This window comes from Artibeus jamaicensis, unplaced genomic scaffold (assembly GCF_021234435.1).
Source record: "Artibeus jamaicensis isolate MK-2021 breed Jamaican fruit bat unplaced genomic scaffold, CSHL_Jam_final contig_519, whole genome shotgun sequence".
In the NCBI taxonomy this organism is placed as follows: domain Eukaryota; kingdom Metazoa; phylum Chordata; class Mammalia; order Chiroptera; family Phyllostomidae; genus Artibeus; species Artibeus jamaicensis.
This window is the reverse complement of record NW_026521871.1, coordinates 55,914,777-55,933,091: the sequence shown is the minus strand read 5'-3', so window position 1 is coordinate 55,933,091 and position 18,315 is coordinate 55,914,777. Positions and strand designations below refer to the sequence as shown.

Genomic DNA, 18,315 nt, shown 5'->3' with positions numbered 1-18,315 from the left:
GATATTTTTTCTTGACCACTCTCCTCCTAGTGGGACCTTCGCACTTTCCACCTTTTACACACAGTTCCTGCTCTGGATCAGTGCCGCGTGGTGTTCAACCACACGGGGACAGTGATGTATGGAGGTGATCGACTCGGACTCGTGTTATTCCCTCCCCCCTCCCCAACCTAGTTTGACTCTTCCTTTTTGGAAAGTGCTTGCACATGTGAAATGGAAGGCATTTGAAAGTTATATAGCATAAAAGATAAAGTGATGTACAAATGATGACAAGAGAGGAGATGCAATAATGTTGATTTAGGGTAAAAGGTCACTTCGAAGATAAGTAAATCTTGTAAAGAAAGAAATATCATGCCGTGATTTCCCATGCATGTTATTATGAACCTACAAGCTCCACATCTGTTTTCCTGTGGTGGTAGAAGTCTCCCCGTTACACTCGTGGGGAGAAGTTGAAGATGTTGTTTGCTGAATTAGTGGGGACATGCTAGGAGGACTGTGGGAATAGGGGATGTTTTGATTCTAATGATATTTCACTCGCCCCTGTTGTCCCCAACTAGCTATGTTGCAGGCAGATGATGAAGACGATTTAATGGAAGAGAGGATGAAAAGCCCCTTTGGGTCGTCCTTCCGAACATTTAATGCGACCGACTACAAACCTATAGGTAAGGGCGAAGGGGCAGAGCGCGACCATCTTGTCACATTCTCATGTTTCTTATGTACCGTCCTCCCTTTCCTGAGACGCCTGGAATTTTTCATTGAAAAGCAGAGGAGTTATGGGAATATTTATGAACAATCACCTTGAATTCTTTTAGAGGAAAAGCTGATTTTAAGGTCTCGGCAGTAGGCTAACCCCGAGTTTTATCGTATTCTGTTCCCAGCCACCATTGATGTGAAGCGGAACATCTTTGACCTGTGCACGGACACCAAGGACTGCTACCTCGCTGTCATCGAGGTAAGCGTGGCAGAGACCCTGCTGTGTCATTGCGGTGTTTAGGGTCCCTTTATTGCAGGCGTCCTGCTTGATGTAAGACGGCCACACGGTCCGTGCATTCCTGATGGTAGGTTACCGAGAGCCTTATTTGGTGGAGTTTGGGAGACCTGCAGTGTAAGGAAATAAAAAGAAAATGCCAGTGTAAAACAGTGTGGAGAGTCTTATCTCCTATCATCCTGGACTAACACTTCACTCCTCTTTATTTTTATTTCTTCAGTATTGTTTTTAATCCTTCTCCAAGTGTATGTTTATTGATTTTAGATTTAGAGAGAGAGGAACTGGGGGGTGGGGGGATGGGGGAGAGAGAGAGAAACATGGACACCTCTGACAGGCTGTGGCTCAGTCAGGCGTCATCCCGCAAACCAAAAGGTTGCCTGTTTGATTCCCAGTCAGGGCACATGCCTGGGTTGCGAGTTCAGTCCCTGGCTGGGCACATACGAGAGACAGTCGATTGATGTTTTTTTCCCTCTCTTTCTCCCTCCTTTCCCCTCCTCCTCCCTCCTAAAAATAAGCAAATAAAATTTTCACTAAAAAAAAAAGGAGAGAGAGAAACATTGATGTGAGAGAGAGATATCTATCTGTTGGTTGCCTCCTGTAGGTGCCCTGACCTGGGATTGCATCAACAACCCAGGTGTGTGCCCTGACCAGGGATTGAACCCGGAACCTTTTGGCCTACAGGGAGACACTCCAGCCAACAGAGCCACTCAGCCAGGGCAGGTCATCCCTTTTTCAAAGGTGTCTCGATCTCTCGCCAGAGCAAGACAGGTTTTTCCAGGATGGTGGTCTCTCTTGTGCCTGTATTCCTTAGTGGCCAAGCCTTCTCATCCATGTCTTTGTATAACATTTTCAGAGTCACTTCAAGAATTGGGATAATCAAAAGCTTTGATAGCTTTGATTATCAGGGTCAGGTGCATGGGGGCCAGTCAGAGCCTAGGTGTGGACTGGCGGGTCCTGGAGACTGACTGCTCCTCGTGGGCTGACGTTGTCTTTCAGAACCAGAGCAGCATCGACGCCCTCAACATGGACACCGTGTGCAGGCTGTACGAAGTGGGCCGGCAGCGCCTGGCGGAGGACGAGGATGAAGAGGAGGACCAGGTCAGCAGTCTGAGGTTTCTTTCTGCCGAACAGTTTTACAGAGGCCACACGCATCTTCTTTTTGCCATAGGGGTTATTAAAGAACAGCCTTCGCTGCCTGTTGGCATATCCCAGAGGCCTGTCACATGCCCTTGGTCACTGGAACTCAGGAGAGAATAGATTTTGTTACTGTAAAACTTGAACCAGTACCCAGTGGTCCCGTGAGTTCCACTGTAAATCAGTTTGTAGGTTAGCAGTCTCCGATTTTGTTTCAGAGGGTTCTTTGAGCTCATCCTGGGACCAGTGCCCGGCGATCACAGGGTGAGCCGCTGCCGCACTCCCAGTGTCTGTTCAAAACAGGAGATGCTGCTGACATCTTAGAAATAGTTTAACCTTTATACAGTTTTGGGTTGTGTTTTCTCAGTTGTATGGTGTGGTCTGTTTTCAGAATAGTGGAGTAGTGCTTATAGATAAAGAGAAGATTTTGATGCTTTTGAGAAAGGAAACATTTATGGGACGTGAGTTGATGGTTTCATGTCCCACGGAGTGTTCGCTTTTTCTTTCCACGGGGGACTTTAATTTAGGTCATGGTATGCGCAGTGGTCACCTGTGTGACGTGTCAGTATCAGTTTTGAAGAGTTTCGGGAGATCTTTCCTGTTTACTGAGCTCATAACCACGTTCTTTTTCCATGCTTACACTCTCCAGCCAAACTCTTCTTGTCCGATCTGAGAAATATTTGTTGCTGGGTGAGTAATACAAAGTGGACAATGAATGGCCTTGACAATGAATGGCCAGGTTTTACCTCGTTGTTGCAGATACTAAAGCAGGTAAATGCCTTTTTTCCGGAGCATGTGTTTGCTTCCTTAGGTCCCCTTCCACTAGGGCACGCACGGTTTGGTGCTGGTGCCATGTCCCCTCTGTGAGGGCCAGAGGCGCTCCGGGCAAAGGAGGGGCAGCTACAGGCTCAAGGCGGCTCCCTTTCCTCTGCTTGCCGTGGTCGCCATCGTTCTGGCCCCTCCCTCCCCTCCTCTTAGCTGAGTCATGCTCACTGGTTGGGGCCAGTGGAATAACTTCTGTTTGCATCCTTCCCAAATAGCTTCTACTTGCTTAAGATTTAAAAGAATTTTTTTAAAGGAACAATTTTTGAAAATAGTAATTTTACAAGTATTTTTGGGCGAAGTCTGACACTGGTTGGTGACCCATGCTTTTCTCTGACAGGCATTAGTACTGACAAAACAAGGGGGTTTTTGTTCTGTCCACTTGAGATTTGGGTGCGTGGGCCACTGTCGGGCTGCAGGGGTCACGAGCCTCTAGTGTGTCCTCCAGGCGCCGAGGACCCTTCCCCTGTGGTCCTGCAGCTGAGACGCAGAGGCTCTGGGGACCATCCCGGGTGTGCTCCCTTGACCTCTGCCGTCTCCTGTGGGCCGCCCCAGCCGGCCGACCGTGCATTCTGTTGGTGCTGAGAAACAGTTTGTGACCCCCAGAAAGAGGTTTCTGAGCAGAGTGAGGGAAGGAGGCTTACTGTGCCTGTGGGGTTGCTGTCGCTGGGGTCAGAGCAGAGCCTCGCACAGGGCGCGCTTCCCGACCCAGAGTGCGGTGCCTCTGGGCTTCCCTCCCCTCACACACAGATGGATGTAGTCAGGATTCCTACTGGATACCATGGAAGTACTGTTTTCTGAGGCGTTTGATGGAAAATGACATCCTCGGTACAACAATCTCCCTTTTTTCTTGAATAGATATTTTATAGAGCAGTTGTAGGTCCACAGCAAAATCTAAGGTACCGAGGTCTCCCACGTGTGCCCTGTCCCCACTACCAGTGTCCCACACCAGAGGGTACGTGTTACAGTGGACACACCAGCCTTGGCACATCATTGTCACCTACAGTTCATAGTCTGCGTTGGGGTGTGCGCTCAGTATTGTGCATTCTAGGGGTTGGACAAGTATGTGTGATGCGGATACGTCACAGCAGTGTCACACAGCTTAGAGCTACTGCCCTAAACCCCCTCTGTGTGCCACACGGTCATCCCTCTCTCCTCACAGAGCCCGCCCACCACTGGTCTCTCTGCTCTCCCCATAGTTCTGCCTTTCCCAGAACATCATGTATTTGGAATTTTTACAGTAGATAGCCTTTTTAGATTGACTTCTTTCATTTATTACTGTGTATTTATGTTTGTACCATGTCTCCTCATGACTTGGTGCAGAATAATATTCCACTGTCTGGATGTACCACAGTTTATCTGTTTACCTACTGAAGAACATCTTAAATATTGTGCCGAAACACAATTTTATATTAGTTTCAGGTGTACAACATAGTGATTCACCGTCTCATATCACCGGTCAGCGTACACACTTACTGTAACGCTGACTAACCCCCTGTGCCGTACATCTCCTGACTTATTTTATAACTGGAAACTCGTGTTTCTTACTCCCTTTCCCCTTTTTGCCCATCATTCCACCCTCCTCCCCCTGGCAACGACCAGTTCTCTCTGTTTGCAAGTTTGTTTCTGTTTTGTTTTCAAGATTCCAGATATAAGTGAAATCATCTGGTAATTGTCTATTTTTGTCCAACTTATTTCACTTAACATAATGCTCTGTAGGTCCATCCACGCTGCTGCGTTGGTGAGATTTCATTCTTTTTTATGGCCGAGTGACCATAATGGGATATTATTTTTACTTTTTAATCTGTAAGCTTAACACTATAATAAAAATTTTATTTATATTTTAAGTTCTCACCGAATGACAAAAATAGAATCCAGATTTAGAAATAGGATCTGCTACCAATACCAATATGATTTTATTGGAATATGGAATATAAACAAATGCTTTCAAATAAACAATCTAAACATATAAAAACATTATTATTAACCTTAATTATTAAATGGCTGATAAAGAAATCCTAAATGTGACACGGTTGTGGACACCTCCAGCTCTAACCTAGGTGTGGAAGTCCCCACAGCTGTGGCGTGGCTCTGCCCTGGGGTGAGCGCACTGTTGCACACTGTTTTGGTGACAGGTGCCCTGGTGACATCAGTCCTATGTTTTACTGTTTAAAAGAGAATCTAGCTTCCATCAGTACTGTGAAGGCTAGCACAGTGGATCTCACACTTGATGCTTGCTCAGTAGCTGTTCAGTCAGCCCGTGGTTTTTCAGGGGGAATTGCTCTGTCTGTAGGTGCGGATTTGATGTGTTTGTGGGAAGAGGTGAGTTCAGGGTTTTCCTATGCTGCCATCTTGGACCAGAAGCTGTACTGGCATAATGTTGCATGTTGTCCTTGCTCAGGGGCCGTCGTAATCTGTGTCGTTCCAGTTTTAGTACTGTATTTTGCTGCATATACTGCACACCCACGTTTTTGGCCCAACTTTTAATTCAATTTCTAATTTGTATTTAGAAACAAAACCGATTATTGTATTCCAGGGTATTATTTTGCATATTGTTACTGCTTTCTAGACTTATACTTTTAATGCATAATAAATGTAAGTAAAATAATTAAAAACATTTATATAGATACAGTATTCGTACTACCTATGTGTAATGTTCATCCTTATTTCTCCCTCAGAAATTTGGGCAAATGAGTGCATTGTCCACAGCAGTGTCAGTATGCGCTGCACTGCCTAGGCGAGCGTTGTTTTGAGTCAAGTTTTTGCAGTTATGAATGAAGGGCCTGCAAACATTTTGTGCAGATTTTGTGTGGATGTATGTTTTCAGCTGCTTTGAGTAAACAGGAGCACAGTGGCTGGATTAGGTGGTGAGAGTAGGCTCCGTTTTACAAAGATTGCCAAACCGTCTGCCAGAGTGGCTGCACCGTGGTGCATTTCCACATCGACAAATGGTGCTTCCTGTGGCTCCGTGTCCTCCCAGGCATTTGAAGACATCACTCTTGGGTTTTGACCGTTTTGATAGGTGTGTAGTGGTATCTCCTTTATTTATTTAATTAAAAAATTAGGTCATTTATTCCATTAGCTCTGCACTTCTACACCTAATCAAAATGCATGGTTCAAGGTCTGTTTTTAAGTAGAAAGGATTTAGGTCTTGATTGTTCGCCTATTGCATGCAGATGTTTTCTGAACATCACTTTAACTGCGAGCCCTCCTGGTGGCTGCTGCCAGGCTAAAGGAAGGGGGCCTTTCTCTCATGATCCCTCTGGGCTCCTCCCCTGCTTCAGGGAGCTGCTTTTATGCAAAAGGATCTCTCGTTTTGGTTTTAATTTGCATTTCCCTGGTGACATATGATATGTTTATTTTCATCTGTGTACTTTTGGTGAGGTGTCTGTTAAAGCCTTTGCCCTTTTAAAAATTAAGTTCCTTATGTTTTTATTAAGTTTTAAGAGTTCTTTGAATATTTTTGCTAACAGTCCTTTATCTGACACAGCATTTGCAAGTATTTTTCGTAGACTGTGGCTGGCTTTCTCCTTCCCTCACGGTGCCATTTGCAGAGGCAGAGTCACTGTGTTAATGAAGCCCCTACTCTAGCAGTTGTTTTTTTAATGGCTTGTTCTTTGAGGTTGCATCTAGAAAGGTGTTGTCAAACCCAAGGTCTTGCCCTTGGGTTTTCTCCTACATTATTTTCTGGGAGTTCTGTAATTTTGCACTTTACAAAATCACCCGTTTTGGGTTGATTCTTGTGAAGGGTGTGAGGTCTGTGTCTAGGTTCACTCTCTGCGTGTAGGTGTCCATTTGCGACAGCAGCGTTTATTGAAAAGGCTTTTCCATCGTCTCGCCTGTGCTTGCTTGTCAGACATCAGCTGGCTGTGTTTCTGTGGGTCTCCTCTGGACTCTGTTCTGCTCCACTGGTACCTCCTCATCTGTTCTCATCCAGTGCTTCACTGTCTTGATTCATGTTGTCCTTCGCTTTCAGTATTGTGCAGGTTACTGCGTTTTTGCTTCTCATTAAAAAACTTTGTAATCAGTTTATTGATATTCACAAAATAGCTCTTTCAAATTTTTATTGGAATTGCATTAACTTAGATCAAGTTCGGCAGATCTGACACCCGGGCATGCTGAGCCTTCCTGTCCCCAAACACAGAGCACGTCTCCACTTTTATTTAGCTCTTTGATCTCTTTAATCAGTTTTGTGGTTTTCCTCATGTAGATCTCCTACATATTTTGTTAGATTTATACCCAAGTATTTCATCTTTATGGGTGCTAATGTAAGTGACAGTGTTTTTAATTTTATTTTCTACTCATTACTGGTATATAGGAAATATTGTGAATTAGCATAGTATCCTGTAATGGCTATAATTGCTTAACAGTTCCAGGAGGTTTTGTTTTTTCTTTTTCAGTTCTTTTGGATTTTATATTTAGACAATCATGTCATCTTCAAAAAAGTCAGTTTTATGTCTTTCTTCCCAATCTGTGTATCCTTCATTTCCCTTTCTTGTCTTACTGCGTTACTGGGAGTTTCAGTATGAAGTTGAAAGCCACGATCTTGATTGTGTGCATGTAGCAGGAGCGGTCAGGGTTATGAACTTGAAATCTGAGGCAAAAACTGCTTTATTTTATCAATACCATTACCCCCGCCCTCTCACATCTTTGCAGTTTTTGAGGTTGTGGGCAGTAGTCTTCTCTTGGGACTGTCACCTGGGTTCAGTGACACCAGTGCCTGTCTTTGAGGAGGAGGTTGTGTAAGGAAGTTAGCATTGCCCTGGATACCTTGGGAGTTAAGAGGGCTGTCCTTGGGTTTGGCCTCATTCTTGCACAGGTGGATTGATGATAGGTAAGCCTTCGGTGGCTGCCTGTGGAAGCAAGAGACCATCATAACGGATCAACTTAATGGCCCCTCTCTCCTCGTGCTGCCCTCTCCAGGGAGCCTGGGTCAGAGAAAAGACTGATTCTTTTTCTGTGGTTCTATTTGAGAGCTTCAGGGAGAATCCCGTTAGAAAAGGGGGGTTAGAGTGGTTATTAGGGCTTCTGGCTCTAATGCAGGAAGAAAAAGAGCAGCTTCCTCAGTGTGGACAAGAGAGCAGCAGGCTCAAGAGGGCCCTGAAACGTGCGTGGCCTTAGGGCCCAGTGTGTGGGAGAGCCTGCAAACGTTCTAGCTTGGAGAGGACTGGGCATGTGGAGTGGGTGTGCAGTGTGGGTGAGTGAGCATTGCTTCTGGATTTCTCAGGCACAAAGCACATTTCACTACGTATCCATACCACAGTCCTTATGGGTCACCTGGGGCTTTTCATTTAAAGGCCACCCATTCGAAACCATTTTTACCCTCAAGACCTCGGTGTTCTGATTTTTGATTTAGAGATGTTAGTGGGATAAGACTGTACTAAGTTTCCTTTCAGTTCTGTTGATTCATGCTGTCCTAGAATCATGCCGTCACGTTTTGCTGTATTACTGTCTCCATATTTCTTCCCAGCATTTTTTTTAAAGAATGAATTTATTTTCAGGGAGGGGAAGGGAAGGAAGAGAGGGACAGAAACATTGATCAGTTGCCTCTCTCACTCTCTGCCCCCAATTTGGGACCTGGCCTGCAACCCAGCCATATGCTTTGCTGGGGAATTGAACCAGTGACCTTTCAGTTCGCAGGCCAGTGCTCAATCCACTGTGCCATACCAGCCAGGGCTCCCCACTACTTCTTCCTTGTGCTGGCTTTTTTTCTTTTAAACTCACTTTGCTTTGTTGTGCTTCACCTGATTTTAAAACTAGAGCCTTCATTTTCATGAATCATTTGCTATTTAAAGTTTTGTCCTGGTCTGGAAATATCTGCTTTCAGGTCTTCTCAGATGTTCCAGGTGTGACTTAAATGGCTAAGGGATGCAGGCAGCTGTGGTCAGCACCTTTGAATCTGCCTTTTCACCTTAGCACAATAAACTCAGCAGCTGCCTGAGGGGTCAGCTGACATCTGATAAAATGGTCCAGCGTGAAATGGTTTTGTTTTAAAAGCTTGAGATAAAACATACCCACCTTAAAAGTGGTTGTCTTTTGCCCTTATGTTTATTTATTTTAAAAGATTTATTTAGAGAGGGAGAGGGAAACATCAAGGTGTAGTTGCCTCTCATATGCCCCCTACTGGGGACCTGGCCTGTAACCCAGGCACATGACCTAATCTGGGAACTGAACCTGCCACCCTTTGGTTCATAGGCTGGTGCTCAATCTGCTGAGCCACCCCAGCCAGGGCTGCCCTATGTTTAAGTAAATTTGGAGATGAACAAGAAGGAATGAATGGTACCATTATTTTGTTGTGTGTGATAGCCATCATATTTGGTTCCTGGGGCTGCTAGTTGGCCTGCCTTCAGCATTTGATGAGAGCAGAGATAAGCCAGTCACTCACCGAAGCTCATATTATATCGATTGGAATTTGGGCACCTGTGTTGCTTTAAAAAATCAATTCAGTCAGCTTTGATGTTGGCTTTTAGGAAAATTACACAATTAAAGATTAGTAATTGATACTTGTTTCTAGATTTTGAAACCCAATACTTTTTAACTATTTATAGCTAACTTTGTTTATATTAAAAAACAGGAATAATGTTCTTATTTTTCCACTCCATTTTGGAACCAGGACACACTGCGTGCTCTGCTTCCTGTGTGTGTTCCCTGCACCTGGAAGCAGCTGGTGGCCAGGCTGCTGTGATCCTGGTCAGTGATACCTGAAAGGCTCTTTTCCTCCTAGAAGTTTAAAACGTATGTGAATTAAATCCTGCCACTGAGGAGAGAAAAATGCAAGCATTTATGACCCTGAAATGAGCCTTTAAGGATAGTTAACACCAAGGAATACATGTCAAAAGGAGGAAAAGCAGGAGTTTAAATTTTACAAAATGTGACACATTGAAATATGTAGGCAGTAAGGAGGCTTGGGTTTAAATTACACTTTGAACAGTGGGTGACTGCGCATTAAGCCACAGAAGTGGCAGAAGTAAAAGATAACTGGGGATTTCGCCTGCTGATTGCAGAAGTGTGGAGAAGGTAGGGAGGATTCAGGTGTACCTTGAGTCTAGGGTTAGAATTAAAATGTTATAATGTTGTCTGCTTGCATTGGGTGTGTTCTGTCCTTGATTAGACTGATGTATTAAATGAATTTTACATTTTGTTATTGCAGAAATTAGTCTTTTGCTGACAGCCTGTGTTTGAGCAGGAGGGGTTGTTGGCCACATTTATTTGGAAATGCCCGTCATCCTTATCAAAGCAAAGAGGTTTTGTGTCCTCTCTTAATGCTTGAAGGGGGACAATTTGGATTCTAGTGCAAAGTTGAAATCTTTGGCAGATTCTAGAATGTGTCATTTACCAAGCTCAGGGGACCTAGAGCTGGGTATTTTATTTTCTGGTAGTTTTCCCACCTGTGGGAAGTTCTGTTAAGAATGAAAGTTTGGACAGTTTCTTTGGCCCACATGGTATGTATGGCTTAGAACAGAGAGTGGGTGGTCTGTCCTGTTCAGTGGTGCTCTGACGTGTTGTGGATGGTTCGGGTGGTTGAATGCTCACAACCGCACTGTCACAGGGTTACCCAGAACCTTGGGCGAGATTGAGGGCAAGAACTTGAAGGGCTTAGGAGCTGATGACTTAGCAGCTGTTTTGTTTTTTGGGGTAGAAGAACAGGTAGATTCAGGTGTAGAAGCTTTTGTTTCAGTGCCTTATTTGCTTGATTTGGTTGATGAAGGAGAGTGAGGAGCCCCTGTGGGGTTTAGTTAGGAATCCAGGATGTTGATGGCAGGGACCTCTGTAAAGCAGGTCTGCATGACCAGTAATGCCTTTGCGGAGTAATTAGTCACCCTCATCTGAGGGGTGCTTTGAGTGTCTCGGGGGACACGTACGTGCCTGTCTCAGTCTTCACTGATGTGCCTGCTGGCCCCTGACGTCTGCGCTGACCTTGGTCCCACTCTCCCTGTGGACAGCTCCCGCCCATCCTTTGGGAAGGAGGAGGGAAGACTCCCAGGTGGCCTGCCTGGGTCAGGCCTCTGTATTTGTCCTAATGGATCTAATGCTTTCTTACCAGGAAGAAGAAGAACAGGAGGAAGAAGACGATGATGAAGATGACGATGACACCGATGATCTAGATGATCTTGACACTGACCAGTTGCTGGAAGCGGAGCTGGAGGAAGATGACAACAACGAGAACGCAGGGGAGGATGGGGACAATGACTTTTCTCCCTCTGACGAGGAGCTAGCAAATCTTCTAGAGGAGGGAGAGGATGGGGAGGACGAAGACTCTGATGCAGACGAGGAAGTGGAACTGATTCTGGGGGACAGTAAGTCCAGGACTGCCCATGGGACTGAGCCTTGGCACCCAGGGAGGGGTGCCTTGTCTGTGTCACCCCAGGGTTCTGTGCCCCTTAACTGACCCCCCCCCCCCCCCCCCGTGGGAAAACAGTGTCCCATCTCCATCCTCTGCTCTCCCGTCAGGCTGTGGAACCAAACAGCTGTTATCCCTTAGCTTGAGCAGAGGCTGGCAAGTGTTTTCTGTAAAGGCTGTACAGCCCCTGCTTCACACTTTGCAGCCCCTATAGTCTTTGTTGCAGCTCCTCAACTCTTCTGTTGCACAGTGAAAGCAGCCAGAGACACACAAGTTCACTGTTGTGGCTGTTTGGAGGGCGAGCCTTTAAATGATTCATTTAGAGTATAGCTCTTTCCAAGGGCAGGGCAGGCACCTCTGTACCTGCTCCTTCCTCAAGTTCTCAAGCAACAAAAGCCCTCTTGTGGAGGAGCCCTTTCCTGTCTGCTTTTGCCTTAAAGGCGACGGGGCAAAAGTTTCTTTGGCTTCTTCATTTGTTTTGTCATCACCCCCCCCCCCCTTTATTCCAAGTTAGAAAGGAAAAGCTCCAATTTGCAGCTGTACTCTGAGTGTTTCCAGAGGACACACTGGGCAGCGTCTCGGTGGTGTGTCCCTGCTGACAGACTTGTGCTTGCTGCGGTCCCAGCTCTCCCTCCCTACTGCCGCCCCGCCTGACCAGGGCAGTCCCCATGGCGTTCCGCCGTGTCTCGTGTAGCTAGCCTGGCCAGCATCCTCACGGCCTTGGTGTTACACCAAACACAGTGGCCACAAACCATGTGGCCATTAAAATTTTAATGCATACAGTTTAAAAATTTGTTCATTTCCATGTTCACATTTCAAGTACTCAGTAGCCTCATGTGGCTGTCATACTGAACAGCACAAATATAGGACATTTATGTCACTGTGGAACTGTTATTGTGCTGGCCTGGGCCTGGCAGGTGCCAAGCATCTTTTGACGTTTGGTTGTGTGATCACCAGTGTGGTAGTGGGAGACAGGTGCGCAAACGAGCCACTCTCACGTGCCTCTGGCCCTCAAGGTAGGAGGCAGAGGTGGTGCCTTCCAGCTGCCCACCTGCTGTTGAACCAGCTTCCATGTTCCCTTTGTGGAGGGTGAAGTGATTTGGTGACAGAGACTTGCACTGTCCCTAGTCACAGTCAGAGAGCCCAGTAAGAGGGACGAAGGGGCAAGGGACACATGGCAGCATTGATGATACCAGGGCAAGTGTCACCGAGCCTTTCTGTCATCTGAGTAGTGACACACGGGCACGAGTTCCATCTCCCTTCAGTTACAAATGGCAGCGCAGGCTAACGGAGTGGGAGGGGGGGTGCCTGCAGTGGGGGAGTGTCACCAATCTTCCCATTCTTCAACTGTTGTAAAGCCACTCACTGTATTTGGTCTGTGACGTTTCTGCCTCCTGTAGCTTTCACTGCTTAGGAGCTGTCATTCCTAGCTCAAGACAACCTGGAAAACCTTAATTCGGTCGGCAGTGAGAATGCTACTTTATGCTTGCGGGGAAGGTTTGTGATGTAGAAATGCCACAGCAGACGATGATTTGAAGCCATTTTAGCTTGGGCCCTAGAACTGAGGTGGTGACAGGTGGTGCCTGCAGCGTGCACTCCACTACTGGCTTAAGAGACCCATGGCCACTCACAGCAGAGCAGGGGTGCACCCCCACACCTTTGGCAGGCTGGTGTTCTGCCTCACACTGGCACCCCAGAGCGGTAGCGCTCAGTTGTTTTGGGCCTACGAGCCCTTTCAGGGGGCAGGGAGAGCCATCCAGATCCCAGATCACCCGTGTGCCCTGCCTGCCTTAGCAGGTGCTGCATCCCCAACGCAGAGCCCTGACTGAGGCTGGGTCTGCCCCCTGAAACCGGCCTGTTCACTACATGCAGTGTCCTTACACCCAGATGGTCTTTGCCCCAGAGCCTTCAGAAGGAGGGCCTGGCAGGGTTTCCTCGAGCACCAGGTGAGGAGAGAGGATGAGGAGAGAGGATGAGGAGAGAGGATGATGACCGTGGAGAGCAGTCTGGGCGCCCAAACGCCTAGAGGGGAGCTAGTGTCCCAGCCCCGAAGGCGGTCAGACCCCGTGGCCAACTCGCATGCGTGAGGATGGTTAGGATGGGAGGCTTGTCCAGCCCCTTCCATTACTGGACGAAAGGCCCAGTTGAGACTTCCAGTTGCTGACACGGGGTTGTGTGGGACCCCTTCCGTCACCTCTCCTGGGGGAGCCGCAGAGGCGTGGGCATCTGCAGGCCTGCAGGTCAGGGTCTGCCCTCCTCCCAGGGCCCTGGTTAGTCATGTCAGGTTCCTGAGCGGGGGTCATCAAAGTGGGCACGGAGACCTTCCCTGCCTCCTTCACTCGACAAAGACTCGAGTCCTTGGGACCCGGAGCATCATCTCATCCTCCCTGCTGGCCTCCAGGCGGGGCCGCCAGCCCTGCCTCCTCCACTGCTGCAGCTGCCCCCCACCCTTCATGGAGCCTGTTCCCTGCAGATTACATTAGAAAATTTGAGAGGACTGAATCCTAGGGTATCTCTGCCTTTATGCCCTCTTTTGAGTTGAAGAGAAATCTCTCTTTTGCTTGGGCTTGGGCAGGCCTGTGCTCACTCACCCCCGAGACTCCAGAGGCCTGGGGGGAAGGCTCACCCCTGGCTCCCCACAGCCCTGCCCTTTCATAGCCATTGAAGGCACCACAAACAGAAACCTGGGTCAGGGAGCACTGCCTGGTCCCTTTAGGGCCTCCAAGGCAGCACGGACCTCTAGGAATCAGAGGTCACCACACCAAGGTCCTTTTAAAGGTGACAGCAAGAGGTCCCAGGGGTGACCGCTGTTGCCAAGAGTGTGTTCTCCAGAGCCAGCTGCAAGGAGTTAGCTAATTGATGTGTTTTCCTCTTTTGGAAAAAGTAATTAGCCTCGCCGAGCCCTAAGTGTGCACGTGTACAGGTGCCGCTCCTGAAAGCTTCCTGTGCGCCCAGGGTCTGACCTGCCCTCTCCCTTTGCTTACCTTTCAGCTGACAGCTCGGACAACTCCGATCTGGAAGACGACATCATCTTATCTCTGAATGAGTGAGGCGCCATCACCATGTGGAAGGTTCTTGGCAGGCGAGAAACTGAGTCAAACGAGTTCACAACACCTTCCCTCCCCTTCCTCCCAGGGCTGTCTCTTAAGGAACTGCGTGGCCTGCACTCAGGACTGTGGCCAAGTCTCCCTGGGGCCCAAGGACGCTTCATGAGTCACCACCACAGAAGACAGCAGGGGTCGGGCCCTGGTCTGCTTCCCCTTCCTAGGATGGACCTGTCTTTCCTCAAGGGGGAAAAAAAAGTCTCTGGGGTTATTTCACAATATATTTTCTTTGTATAATGTCCTTTACTTAAAGAACAAGAAATAGTTTTTTAGAAAACTTAAAAAGAAAAAAAAAATTTAGGCATTTATAACTGAGGGTATGAACTTATATCCACCAGGTCCTTGTCCCACTTCATTTTCTATGGAAGAAAATGATGTCTTAAGAACAATATAGAGGCATTTTTACATACGTATTTAAATGAAAAGGAAAATCGTGGTTTCTTAAATTGATAAGGATTAAGAATATTTTATTATAAATATAATATATGATTTTTTAACCTGTTTTGTTGCCTCATATGCCGTCAGGTTGCTTTGTTCTCCTGGGTGCCAGAGTGGGAGGAAGGCTGTGTCCGCCCGCCGGCCGTTGCCGACACTCGCCCGCCGGCGTCGGCAGCAAGGGCGCGGACACTGGTTTGTGGAGCTGAGAGAACTTAGGATATGAGTTCACTCCCTCTATTTCTTTGTCCTTCAGTTTTTCAAGAAGCTTTTTTTCCTCCCTTTCTCCCCAGTGTGGAAATTACAAATCAAAGGCCTTTTTCTTTAATGTAAAGTGTATTTATTTTAAAAAATACAAAATAAACTACAAGTCTGTCTTTGTTTACGGCCTTTCCCTGTCCTCCCTTTCCTTGCAGCTCTAGCCAGGCAGTGAAGGCGCCTTCCGAGAGGTGGGCCAGGGCGGCGGTGAGAACACCTTCTGCCCAAAAAGCACTCTGGGGAGAAAAGTAGCTTAGTCCTAGCATCTGCCCCAGGGGGAGCACTCGCAGGGGCCGAGGAGGGCGCCCGGGGCATTGCCCACTGTGGACACACCTCCATCCCTGGGCCCTGGAGCACAGGACTGTGGAGCTGTGAAGTTAGGGCTCCTGGGGCATTTTGGAGGGGTGCACTGCCAAAGCTGAAGAGTGGCAGCATGTATTTGGGCCATATCTGTAGATGGGTGATGCGGTACATTCCCTGAAAGGCAGTGTTCCACTGGCCCGGATGATTCTGTGGTCCCGGCAGTTTGGGGGCAACTGGGGCTTCGTCAGCCTAGGTGTGCAGACACTTCACGGGCCCCTCAACTGGCCTCGTGAACTGCGCTGCCCTAGGGGCTGCACCAGCTGCTTCACCTCACACCCAGCCCACCCCACCCCCTTCCCTCCCCACCCTAATAGGAGCCCCTTAGTCCCTTTCTTCCTTTGAGTTTGCCCAAGTAATCAGGAGCTCCTTGGTTACTATTATGGTAGGTAGGTAGGTAGCTCAGAGAAGAGGGGACAAATTTGGTTGTCAAGTAAACAAGCAAGACAAGATGGCTAAAACTCACCAGGGGCTGGTAAGGCCCTGCCGGGCTTCGGAGCACCACACAATCTGTCACACCCACGGAAGCAGGCCTGTGTCGCACAGGTACCTCTTGGTCCTCTACAGAGCAGAGGTCTCAGCTCCTAAGGTGCTTCATGCCTCAGCTCAAATAGTGGCTGCTAACACCTAACCAGTAGACTAGTTTGCTGGTGCTGAATGGATTAGAAGAAAATGGGTTAAAAGAACAGCAAAAGCACTCACTGCGTTGCAGTAGTTAACCAAGCCGCTGTCTCCCCAAACTCCACCCAGAGCTCTTGGGAGCACCCGCAGGTCTCCCAGGTGGAGTGGGAGCTCCGGCAGCAAAGCAGGATACTGGTTGACTTGACAACGGGCCCACAGGGACAAGCCCTGACAGCGGCTAAGGCAACTTCGGCCCCTGCCTTTCTCCCAGTGCCGGAGGGCCGGTCACCTGGGAGAGCACACACACAGCAGCAACACACCATCACAGGCGAATCCTGCCTCGTGTTGGTTTTACATTTGGGCGCCACCCTAGACTGGACCCAGACCCCCGGGGGAGGCACTGAACACCTGCCGTTCCAGCATTTTCTCTCTCGGGCCCTGACCACCTGAGGGTGTCACTAGCTAGTGTTGGAGATGGCCTTTCTGAGTGGTCACAGAACCTGTTGCATCTTAAGAGCTGACGGAAGTGGTGGGGAAGAGGGCATGGGGGAAAGGAAGGCTACGCAACAGGCTGCAGTTCTGCACCAAAACTAGTTCTGGAGACCAGAGAATCCCTATCCCTGAAGGGTGGACGAGGGTTGAAAAGTGTCAATTAAATTTTCTAGGCTTGTTCTGGGAAGGCTAGGGGGCAGTGTTCTGGGTCCTAAGTGCCCACTTGGAAGGCACCTGCAAGGTAGCTCCGGCCCATGACCCAGCATTTGCCCTGGGTGCTCGGGAAGTCCTGTGGTGTGCCTAGAAGCCGGCCCTCCATCACTTTCCCTGAACGAGAGGAAGCCCACTCTTGCCCTGGAACAGTGTGACTGTGGCCTGCTGGGCCACCACGGACGTGCTCAGCTACCTGGCTGCTGTGGCCACGGCTCAGGTACAAACAGGCAGACACGCCCAACACTTCCCTCCGTGTGTTATCGTTTTGTTATGAACTTGCTGATTCTCTTGTGAGCACCAGCGGAAGCCCAGGGAGCGGTGCCTCCCCAGGCACCTTCCCTGTTTATTTAAAATCTCCAAGGTCTCAAGACAGCTCTCTCACTGTCCTTGGGGAGGGGCAGCCTCAGGCTCCACCTCCCAGCTGTGTCCCTCAAAACCACCTAGCTGTCACCTGCACAGCCCTGAGCTGGCCAGGGGAGAGCCTGACGTGGCCAATGGAGCTGGGAGGTCCCGTGGCCCTGACAAGGACCCTTCTGAACACCCAAACCAGCACACTTGAATGTTCAATGGTATTTGTTCTATGCTGACAACTGCTGTGTTGACACTGGCTTCGTCTGCCAGTCCTGGCCACACGAGTTCATCAGACACACGTGATAAGTCAATGCTCATTCAAGGCGCCTTTCCCTCCCAGCTAATGGATGGCCCATGTCCCTCTAGCTTGGCTCGAATGGCCATGAGCTCTAACACTGCCCAACACCTCTAAGACAGACCTCATTTCCCCACAGAGGCATGATCTCCCAGGGGTCTCCACCTCCTCGGGGTCTGGACCAGAGGCCTCAGCACTCTCACCTGGCACCTGAGGAAGTTACGTCACAGCACGTTCCTGACCTGCTGTACCTCGAAGCATCGCAACACTGTTCAGACCAGGGACTCAGTGTCCCCCACAAGGCTCCAAGGACTCTGCACAGACCTCTTCCACTCTGACACAACAGTTCTGAACAACCAAAGGAAGAGCTAGAATTCACAAGTTCAAGAATAAGCAAGGAAAGCAGCCTCCCACTCTCCATTCCAGCACTTGGCCTCCAGCGTCCCTGGGAGTCGGGCAGTGGTCTCCAACCGCATGTCCCTGGGTGGCTGAGTCCAGATGGGAAGCTGAACAGGAGGGAGTCCAAGTGGACCTGTGGCACCAGGCACCGATACCAACTGCTCCTCCCTACAAGAACACACAGCTGCCAAGACCACCTGCTTTCAAAAGGCCTCAGAGTGGGTGTTTGTCCCACAGGTACAGCCCAGACTGCTGGACACACACTGTTTAGGGGAGAACCACCAAGACCAAAAACCACCGCAGCTGCTGGTTAGACCTTAGGCGCACCCCTTCCTCTGCATAAGCCCTGTTCACCCTATTCAGGCTGCCAAGGGGGGGCAGAGCGCAAACCGAAGCCCACCGGTGCTCAGGCGAGTCTCCAAGCCGGTGTGAGCAGTCCCAGCACAACACGCACAGCAGAGGGCAGAGAGCCGCCACTGCAGCGGGACTCTGAGATGCGCCAGGG

General features: G+C 48.8%; 1 protein-coding gene across 5 annotated transcripts in view; it reads left to right on the top strand.

Moving 5' to 3' along the window:
* The window catches only part of DCAF1 (DDB1 and CUL4 associated factor 1), a 54,422-nt gene extending 39,216 nt beyond the window's left edge, over positions 1-15,206 (top strand). For all 5 annotated transcript variants that reach the window (XM_037128564.2, XM_037128565.2, XM_053669573.1 and 2 more), the window contains 6 exons: positions 31-124; positions 555-659; positions 876-949; positions 1,982-2,083; positions 10,986-11,238; positions 14,274-15,206. In XM_037128564.2, coding sequence (XP_036984459.1) covers positions 31-124; positions 555-659; positions 876-949; positions 1,982-2,083; positions 10,986-11,238; positions 14,274-14,332 — 687 coding nt within the window. In that variant the 3' untranslated portion in view covers positions 14,333-15,206. The remainder of the gene's footprint in view (positions 1-30; positions 125-554; positions 660-875; positions 950-1,981; positions 2,084-10,985; positions 11,239-14,273) is intronic.
* The last annotated feature ends 3,109 nt before the right edge of the window (positions 15,207-18,315 follow it).